The 10753-nt window shown below is 40.3% G+C and overlaps 1 protein-coding gene across 1 annotated transcript; it reads right to left on the minus strand.

Annotated features, from left to right (window-relative positions):
- Positions 1–2149: 2149 nt before the first annotated feature.
- Positions 2150–10528, minus strand: TMEM248 (transmembrane protein 248). The gene is made up of 6 exons (XM_009287202.1): positions 10348–10528; positions 9385–9670; positions 7258–7408; positions 6293–6476; positions 5688–5831; positions 2150–4892 (listed from the first exon to the last, which is right to left on the minus strand). The coding sequence occupies exons 1-6, from the start codon at positions 10504–10506 to the stop codon at positions 4872–4874; spliced, it is 945 nt and encodes a 314-aa protein (XP_009285477.1). The 5' UTR covers positions 10507–10528; the 3' UTR covers positions 2150–4871.
- Between the last annotated feature and the right edge of the window lie 225 nt (positions 10529–10753).

Raw genomic sequence — 10753 nt, forward strand, 5'->3', positions numbered from 1 at the left:
GTAAAGGTCATAGCACTTAGCAGAGCTGTAAAAGTCCTTTATAAAGGAGAAACTGAGACCTACAGACACAAAGCAAGCTGCCCAAGTCACCCAGCGAGGCACAGCAAGGAGCCCAGATCTCCCGAGAGCCAGTGCCAGATCTCCTGGGAGACCACTTAGCATCAGCGCTGAAGAAGATCCAAACCCAGCAAGCTTGCACCTTGCTTCTCAGCATTGCTATTTATTCAGCCGAGTTGTTTTCAACCCAGGGTTAACAGACACCTCAAGGTCAGTCCCCAGGCTACCTCTGAAAAGTTGGCAAAAGCTAACAGAAAGGATACCTGGTCAATGGATGCCACAAAGGAACCTCTGTGTGTGCAACTTCTCGGGGATCTTCCAGGAGGACAGCGGTGGGGCTCAGAGATCGAAAGCCTGAAAGTCACCGAGTTAGCTGGTTAACAGCAGACAAACAAGTCGCAAGAGTTTAACACATACACGGTTTTCTACCTTTAGCTACAGCTTTATTTTCTCACTCTGCCAGGCAATTCATCACTAGCAAAATTTTGATTAGAGCTGGAGGGAAAAGGAGAATTTACAATCCAAATTTCAGCAGCTGCCAGCATACTCATTCATACGAACTTCCGAGAACATTTCTTTGAAACTCTCCATTTTAAAAAGAAGGCCGAAGAAATTTGCTTGCAGAAAGAAGGCGCTGCTGTGAGAAGACAGATGCTGTTCCTCATTTTCAGCAATACTTCCACGTAATACCAACATATTTGGCACAAAGCACCCGATTAAAGAAATGCCATCGCTGACGGCAGATGGTACTTCTCATCCCAATCTGTAGCAGCCTGCTAATGTTAGCTGTAATCTGATTGCAAACACAGTGCCTGCATTTTTTCCAGATGAGCAAGCTTTACATAATTTTTCATTGCCCTTATTTTAGTTTGTTAACAAACATCAGGCCGAAGAAATTTGCTTGCAGAAAGAAGGCGCTGCTGTGAGAAGACAGATGCTGTTCCTCATTTTCAGCAATACTTCCACGTAATACCAACATATTTGGCACAAAGCACCCGATTAAAGAAATGCCATCGCTGACGGCAGATGGTACTTCTCATCCCAATCTGTAGCAGCCTGCTAATGTTAGCTGTAATCTGATTGCAAACACAGTGCCTGCATTTTTTCCAGATGAGCAAGCTTTACATAATTTTTCATTGCCCTTATTTTAGTTTGTTAACAAACATCATCATTGTGAGCAAACAGCCCAATTATAGTGTTATCAAATGAGTCCCTTCTGCTCACCCCACCCTTCCAACCTCCCAGCACCTGTTACATCAGCAAAACAGCCTTTTTTCCCCCCCATTGTACTACCTGCTTGTAACACCTAGTTTTAAGCTGCTCATACTATCGAGCCAGGAGGGGGGCCTTGAAAGAACCTGACTAAAGGCTGTGGCACTAAATTACAACAAGACTTTCCCTATGTAAGAGGCTCGGGGAAATATTCCAGGCAGCAGGTTGCTCACCTTTACTTTAGAACAAAATTAATTCAATCGCATATTGATTTGCCAAGTACTTTTTCCCCAGGGGGAACTCACCATAGATCCTCCTATGTTTACTCAAGTGTAAGTCTATGCAGCAAGAGTTATGAAAACAGGATTTTCTTCAGGGAAGTTGCACTTCTATAAAACTCATTGAACAAAGCTGTGCACTTGCCAAATAGTGGCTGCTCGAGTTATGAAAGAGAGTTTAACAGAAAACAAGTGAATACGTGTCCGACTGCCTTTCTCTTCCTCTTTGCTGGCTGAGGGACAGGATTCAGTGGTGGTCAAAGACAACTGCTTTGCTAACTAAAACAGTGACAGACTCACTCAAAGTCGAGACCGTGCTAACACAGGGCATTAATGCTCATTAACAGCAACAGGAGAGACGGGCCTAGGTCACAAATTCTGCATTTCTCATGGTGGGCGCCAGCTACATTCCCTACCCCATGATACATAAATAAAAAAAGTCTACGAAAGGTGCTCGCTGCACCGCAGGTACAACAAAGGGTTTGAAATTCCAATCTATTGCAGACTTTCACTACTAATCTCCTCCGATGGTCCACATAACATAGGTGATTTATGAAACCTCCACAGCAACTGGGCAGTAGAAATAAAGACAACAGAATAAACTTCATCGTTTTTATTCTGCAAAGCAATATGCACATCTTACAAACACAAAATTAATCTAGGAGAGAAATGTCATTTCCAAATCAGCTATTAACCATCATGCAACAAGACAAGTGAAATGTAAGAACAGAACAAAACAAAAAAGCCATCTTAACCCTACAATCACCTGCAGAGGGTTGAATACCAAGGCTCAGATTTTCTATGTAATGCCAAAGAAAAATGCAAAAGAAAATGGCAGCTTTCTAAGAACAAGAAAACACGTACAAATAGAATCAAAACTGATTCAAGTCATAGTTAAAAAGAAAAAGAAAACAAAAAAGGAAAGATCAATATGATCTGAACTTTAATATTAAGTTTTTACTCTTCTGTTTGGCTGCATTTAACTTTTGTACATTGCGCCTAGGAACAATCCAATACGCCTCGGTATTACAGCATTTCAACCCGATGGACACCCTTACCTCTCCGCTGCAATACAGGGGTGCAAAGGGATCAACTAAGGCCAAAAAATACGACTCTCTAACATCTTCTCTTTTGCGTTTGTGGGTTGCAATCTTAGTATTTCTGGGTACTTCAGTACAGTGGGTGATAAATTGCAGAGCAGGCTCCTCTAATTACCAAAAAGCAAAATCAGATTAAAAAAAATTCTGTTTTCCCCAAAAGACCAAATTCCAGTTAGAACATCTGGAGTTTGGTTTTTAATTTGCTGAAACAGAAAGGACTCGGCTTTGCTTTTTCAAAGGAGTTGCGTAACGTTGGGTGTTTTCTAGGTATTTCCAGAATTTGCAACACCACCCCAATCCATTTCCTATTCCTGCCTTTGGTCCCCAGTTCAAGCCACCCTCGTAGGCAACTCTAGAAGTCAGTATTAGTGCAGAAGGCTGGGTATGCGTGAATTAGGAACAGCTCGGACAGTTTTCATGAGAAGCCGTCTACCTGTTTTGACTTCACCGATTCATTTCAGCGAAGCAGTATTAGCCCATAGCAGCATCAGGAGAAAACTGGAAGCTTCATTTTATCCCTAGACTTCAAACTAGGCCATCTCTAAAGCTTTGCCTTAACATCCCCGGAGAAAACCGCATGTTAGTCAACACCACTTAAGTAACTGAAATTCTATAAAGGAAACATGTTCTGAAGAAAAGTGTGACTATTTTGCTTCAAACGCTCTGAAGACTCGTGACCTACTGAAGTCCCATACATACAGGCCTGCAGAGCAGTAGGGTACCATTCAATAGTGTCTATAGGTAAAAAGCTAAGAATCTCATGCCAGCATAATTGAGACTGTGAGATTTTGAGTTGGGTCTCTCTTGTGTAGTTTAGAGGGAAAGGAGGAGAGGAAAAAAGCTTATGTGTACGTATGTATGCAGACCTACAGTTATACTACCTGACAAGAAAGCTGAAAGACAAGATGAAAGGTCAATTAAGGCAACCAGTGAGATTTTAAAAGCAGTGGTGGAAATGTCTGCAGGAAAACCCCGACTCCTGAAAATTAAGGAGGCTACTCAGTAAGAAGCCAGAAAGAAACAGCGAGAGCCAGGATGGGAAAGGGAGAAATGCACAGAATAAAACCTCTGATTTAAGAATGGACACAGAGAACAGCGTGTGTTTTACTGTGTGGTTTCTTTGACCTTAATCACAACAGCCCTAGTTCTCTCCTTGTAATTTTCCCCTGAGTGGACAGCATTAAATGGAAATCGGACAAAGCTAATAAAAGTGTCATTTTCAGCTGCCCTTCAGAGATGGATGGAGCATCCCAAAGTGAAGCTCTGTAACAGACTATGGGATTTCTTTTCCTTTCATTATCTGCACTTGCCCAAGGCTGTGCAGAGCCCCAACAGACTGTTAATACAATACATCTTTTTATTAAGTTTCACCTTCTAGAAAAAAAAAAGTTTACAGAAAGCTGCTCTGCAGCAGAGATGCACCATCCTGGTTTGAGGGCTGCGGATGGGAGGCCAAGTGGAAAGCTTTCCAGATACTCTCTATGCTGACTGATTCTCTGGCATTCAGCAAGCCAAGTAAGGGAAAAAAAAAAATTAAAAAAATCAAACTTAGCACTTTTCAATAAGAAACATTTTAAAATGGGACTTCACTTCTTAATTTTTTTACTATGAATAAAAGCACAAGTTTGTCCTAAATACAGCACTATTAAAATGTGAATATGTATTTCTTTTTTCAAAAACAATCTAAAATGTTGATATCTTTTCTTGCAAGCAAGGAGCAAATGGAAGAAAGTATTAGGCCACACAAATACACATTTAATTCATGTATTAGATCGGTGGCTTTGGAAATGCAGTATTATATCAAAGGTGCATACTGTTTCAAACACACTGTACATATCATTGGGCAAAAAACAAAGATCTGTTGGTTTGTTTGAGACACTTGCAAAGGCATCTTAACCTGCCCAGATGCAGCTAGACAAAAATATCTTGCTCTGACTATATGTAGCCATATCACTAAACATATCTACACAAACATTCGGCTATGTCCACAGGTAAAGACTGAAAGTTTCCGGCCGCACTACAATGCGGAACAAGTGCATCATCTGACCTATTCTGAATATACTTTTATAAATATGTACAAATCAATTACAGGCACTTGAAATGTCTTTGGTTGGAATAAACCAACATTGCAAGATAATGTATTCACAGAGTGTTAAGACCCATTCTGGGTTCAGCAGGCAATGATTACGGTTCTCAGTCATTCTCAGTAAAAGGAGAGGATGGATTATGCTTCTGACAAAGCAACCTAAACAAAAGAAAAAGAAAACATTTAATTAAAGTCAAGTTCTTAATCTCGTAACAGTGATATTACTTATCTCCATGCAGCTGGCATATCTGGCCTTGCTTTTTCAAAGAACCTTGAAAAGTCTAACTTGGAAAGGAAATCAAAGTAAGTCCTGAAGGTGTTTTGTACTTAGCATAATCAATTTTAACACCCCACCCCACCCCCAAAAAACAAACCCAAAACCAAAAAACTCAAACCAGCTTATACTACAAAATATCATTAAGATCAAAAGGTGCCAACATTAGCTTCCTACTTCACAATATATTGATATTTAATCCTTCAAGCAAAGTGCAGGTCTCCAATGCAGTATTGAATAATAACTGTTTCAATAGCTTTGTCATTGTTTTAATTTAATTCTGATTAACAACCATTAGAATTACGTATCATGTTTTATTCAAACTTTTCAGTCTGTTGTGATAAAAGATAAATAAAACTACTCAATGCTATCTATTCAATGCTTCATACAAAACGCTGCAAGTAACATCAGAATTACGCAGAAGAGTTGCATTACAGCACTTACTGAACTGCAATAATCCACTTCTGTAGGAGAGAAATCTAACTCTGAGGATCTACAAAGCACACGTATGTATTTTGTAGCAGCCATCTGTACTGTCCACAATGAAACACCCACACCTCTCTGAAATGGAATTAAATCTACATCTCCAGAGATAAGAAAAAACAGTCTGTACTATGTAAAAAAGGAGGTTTTCTGTGTTTTCTTATCAGAGTCAATATTTTGTTACTACACAGACTCACCTTTTCAGAGCAGAATTCTGTATTGCTTTGCCTCAGTTTGCTTGGTCTGCCTTTAATAACTGCATAGCAGAACATTGTAATCACCATCACAAAAAGAAAGTAACTGGTATGCATGAGATGCAGGTTTATTAGAGAGCGATCATCCTGCACAGAGAATTAAAGCCATTTACTGACAATGCACCAATAGTTGGCATTTATATTAAAGCAATAATTATCAGATCAGCACAGAAATGACCTCATGAATCAACTTCCTCCCCTTTGCACAGCTGGCATAGTAATGAAAGTGATTCCTAATTGTGGCACAAAGAGCCAAAATGTTCCTCATGTTAAAAATCTGTACTAGAGATCTCTTCCCATATACTGGCAGTGTCTTTTGTCAAATGATTTCAAAATATAAACGTTAGTTATTAAAAGCTGAAGCACATGGAGATTATGTGAAGACCATCATGCCCACCAGGGGTAAAGCATACCCAATTCTGTCTCAGCCCTTGCACTACATAATAAACCAGCACTGAATATGACTATTTTAGGACATGATCAGAACCATAATCAATTAAACAAGAGCTAAGCATTTATTCAACATATAAAAACACGACGGCACTTACATCTGGAACTATAACAGTTAGTTTGGGATTTAAAGCATGATACACTTTTCCGATTGCTCCTTTGTAACACCAGAAAGGGTTATAATCTTGTGCATATTTTGTATTAGAGTCCCTTGCTGTGGTAAAGATCTTGTACCAAAGCGTAGCATTGCTGTACGTTTCAGGAACACAATGTGGTGGCTGACTGCAGAAAAACAGAAATAATTAGCACCCCAATTGCCATTCTCCATGTTCAGTAAGGCTAACTTTTAGAACTGAATCAAGCCGAGTCTTCTCAACAGCAGCATAAAACACAGTTGTATTTCGGACCTTCCAAAACAACAAAAAACAAAGCTTAACCAAAAGGGTGTGTAAAAAACCATATGATTCCTACACTAAGATTAGAATTTAACTGCGTGTTGTTGCAGTAAGTCAACATCCCACAGCTCAGTTAGAAAAACACTGGTTTTCGTAAGGCTTCACACAGTCATGTGGATCTATCTGGTAGTTCTCCAGGGTATACTGAACAGTGTCAGGGAGACAAAGGGAAACTATTTTGATGAAAAGTCTGTACCCGCTGGGGTATGGTAGCAAACCAGCATTTGGCTTACGCTGATCTCTCAGCAGGGAAGAGGATAAGAACCTTAGTGTCAAGCCTTAACTCTCACACAAGGTAATGAAACTAAATTATAGGGTATCTTTCTTAAATATTCATGGATTCTTCTGTTCCTAGCGAAGTTTAAATCACAGGTAGCATGTTGAAAGGCAGGTAGGGGCTATAGTTCAGAACATCCACAGAAAAATCTATGTTGCTAAAAGACAGCAAAAGTCTCAAGACAGGGATTTTACTGTGGGGGAAGGACGGCAGGTACATAATTTCCACAGTCAACAATAATGTTCATCAGGAAGTAATAACCTCAGAGAACCAGCTCAGGAATTAATCACGTAGTAACCAGTCTATGAAGGAGTGTTTAAAATGCACTTACACTGTGACAGGAAATACATTGCTGGCTGCTGTCACAGTCATGCAGGTTGTGAACACAACCTGCTCGCAGTGGCCATGAAGAACGCAGTCATCTGAATTCCAGGCAGCCGGCAGGGTGAATGTAATATTTATCTCCTCATGGGATTCTCTGCCTTTGAGAAAGAGAGAAGGAAAGCTTGGTTTCATTCACAAAAGTATCTGAGCAACAATCGCTAGGATAAGGATAACATGCAAACAACTAAGGCAGCAACCATCACCCTGAATCTGCACCTTTGAAGTCATCCAGGATCTTTACTATCAACAGAGAGCAAAAGGAAAGTTAAAAAACAAACCAAACCAAACCACAAAAACCCCAGCTGATGGTCTTTCTAATCTCTCCTGCCCCCAGAAGAAGTAAAGTTAAAACAAACCAAACCAAACCACAAAAACCCCAGCTGATGGTCTTTCTAATCTCTCCTGCCCCCAGAAGAAGTGGGGTCATTAGGCTCCTTTCAGAAATGAAAAACTCACTGTTTGTAAGTGAATTCACGCATGGTCAGAGAACTTTATTAGATAGTAAAAGCACAGATCTTTAGCCTTTCTCCTCCCAAAGACTTTGTTCCACATTTGCTTTTTCTGACTCTTACTTTTCAAATTGGAGACATTCGTGTAGACAAAAAGGTGCCAGCAGATACTGAACTGCAGATTAAGTAGTGTACGTTAACTCCATGTGAATATATTCATACTGAAAATAAATCCAGGCTACTGGAAATGGAACTTGCATTTGATAGCTCTTAGAGCAGTAACAAAATAACAACATAAAATACTGTAATACAGATTTACAGCTATGGCAAATGTCTCTTCACAGGTCTCTGAGGTTCAAGACACCTTCAGGCATTATTATAAAATGCAACCCTGGCTAAAAGCTAAAATTCAGTGAGGTTCTATTATCCATTTCTACTAATTCTCTATAATCTGCTGTCAAAACTTACTGTCAGGGCAGCCACATAAGAGATCAGTCTCTTCACACCACAGAAATTTTAACCATCGTATTGGTTGCTGTTTGCGATATTAAAGTTTATTCATGTATGCATTTTAAATAAACTGTATTTTTTAGACAAAATGCTACTTGATCTCTGATGTATATACAGTAATGCCTTCAAAATGTGAGTTAAGGACTAGAAGATGTATCAAGACAGAACTGAAGTTTCACTGTAGAAGCTTTCGCTGCTCAGAATTTTGTTGGCTTAAAAATTACCTTCCATTGTCATTAGGTTAGTCATTTAAAACTGTGTCCTGGTTTTGGCTGGGATAGAGTTAATTTTCTTCCTAGTAGCTGGTACAGTGCTGTGTTTTGGATTTAGCATGAGAATAACGTGATAACACACTGATGTTTTAGTTGTTGCTAAGCAGTGTTTATCCTAAGTCAAGGACTTTTCAGCTTCCCATGCTCTGCCAGCGAGGAGGTGCACAAGAAGCTGGGAGGGGGCACAGCCGGGACAGCTGACCCAAACTGGCCAGAGGGACATTCCATACCATGGGACGTCATGCTCAGTACAGAAACTGGGGGGAGTTGGCTGGGGGGCAGCGATTGCTGCTCAGGAACTGACCGGGCGTTGGTTGGTGGGCAGTGAGCAGTTGCATCACCTCTTGTTTGTTTTTGTTTTTTTTCCTCCTCCCTGGGTTTTGTTCCTCTCTCTCTCTCTCTCGTTTTTTTACTTTCCAGTACAATTTATTATTGTTGTTGTTGTTATTATTATTATTTTATTATTTCGAGTATTAAACCGTTCTCATCTCAACCCACCAGTCTTCTTACTTTTGCTCTTCCAATTCTCTCCCCCATCCCACCGGGCACGGGGGGGGAGGGTGAGCAAGCAGCTGTGTGGTGCTTAGTTGCCGACTGGGGTTAAACCACGACAAACTGCAAAGCCTAATCTTGGTAAACCTGCAGGTTCTTTTCCATTCTGAATGCAAGGAAAAGTCTTTCTAGCAAACAAATGAAGGGCTCTACAAAGCAATATACTCAGAACAAATCTGGAAACACATATACGTTCTAAGCAAAAGATTTATCTCACTAATAATAAGCTGGTGAGTTTTTATTTGATTATATAGTTATCACTCAAATTTATAAAGGTCAAGTCTTGCATACCTGAGAGTCCAATTTGGTGTCCAAAAATTGTGGAACTTAGATGTGTGACATTGCGAGAATACCCGCCAAATGGTCGAAGTGGGTCCAGCGTCAACGTGATTGTAACAGAGATGTTTATTGGACCAGAGTCCTCAAGAGTTTGTGGAGACTGTGTAGAAGATCTCGCCTGTCCGCTAGTCACGGTACTTTCTGGAGTTGTAGTATCATTGATGAGATGCTTTAAGGTTTCATTCTCAGATATACAGAAGTCCAAATCATTAAACCTCAGGAGGAAGGTATTCCAGTCCTTAAAAGAAATGTGAAGATTTCAACCAGAGTAGCAAGTTAACTCCTGGCTGCCACTTCTCTAGAGCAGTGCAGACCTTGACACGTACCATCCCGCCTGCAGTTCCAAGCCATTTAACAAAAATTACATGGCTCACAAAGCAAGCACAAATACCACCATGGCTATCTCAACAACGGGGCAAGTTGTTTACAAAAGTTAGATGTGTTCAATCCCAGCCACCACCTGACCACTGCTCAGCGCTGCGGCAGAATATCCTCCTTTAAACTACAAAAGGAACATACTAACTTGGTCTGTTCTCACCATGCTCAGGATACGGAGCAGTTTCTAGCAATGTTTCCCTCATTACAGAATAGTACTACTAGATAAGATCAGAAGTTTCACAAACAAGCTAGCTGGCACAACAGAGTAAGAAAAAGGCTCCTAGCCATAGTAGGGAAGATGCATGTCAGATGATTCGGCCTCATCCTCAAACTAGAACAAGACTATTCAAACATTCATACCAATAGCCTCTTTCCTTATGAAATTAGAGGCAAGTATAAATGAAGACAATCTCCCATAAGACACTACACACTCCCATCAGAGGGTTCTTGAGGGGGGCGGGTTGGAACTCATTAACTTTGGGCATGTTTTTCAAATTAGTATTCCCACTGTTCAGCTCAGGAACTTTTTGCACCTACCTCTGTCATTTCTGGTGACTTGATCTCCTTGATTTTGAAGAAATAACCCAGAGTCAGAAAAGCTATTGCCATAGTGCTTACACTGATCATAAAGACCACAAGCGGAGGTCGACTGCTGATGTAAACCTTCAGGTTCTCCAACAGGTTTATGTTGAACATTATTCTGATTGTTCACCTGAAAACGAAGAATATTACAACAGAGTGACTGGGCTGTGTGTGTTACAGGGTGGGGGTTGGTAGATCGCATAAGACAAAAGTTTTGACAACAAAAAATGGAATCATATACTTAAAATGAGATTCAATTATACAACTCTGTACTGTTCATTGAACACAGTATGCCTTAAATAAAGCACAAATCAAAACATGCTCGGCTTCGCCTTCTCGGCGCCTGAAATTGCCAGCTAGG

This window comes from Aptenodytes forsteri, unplaced genomic scaffold (assembly GCF_000699145.1).
Source record: "Aptenodytes forsteri isolate BGI_AS27 unplaced genomic scaffold, ASM69914v1 Scaffold188, whole genome shotgun sequence".
Classification (NCBI taxonomy): domain Eukaryota; kingdom Metazoa; phylum Chordata; class Aves; order Sphenisciformes; family Spheniscidae; genus Aptenodytes; species Aptenodytes forsteri.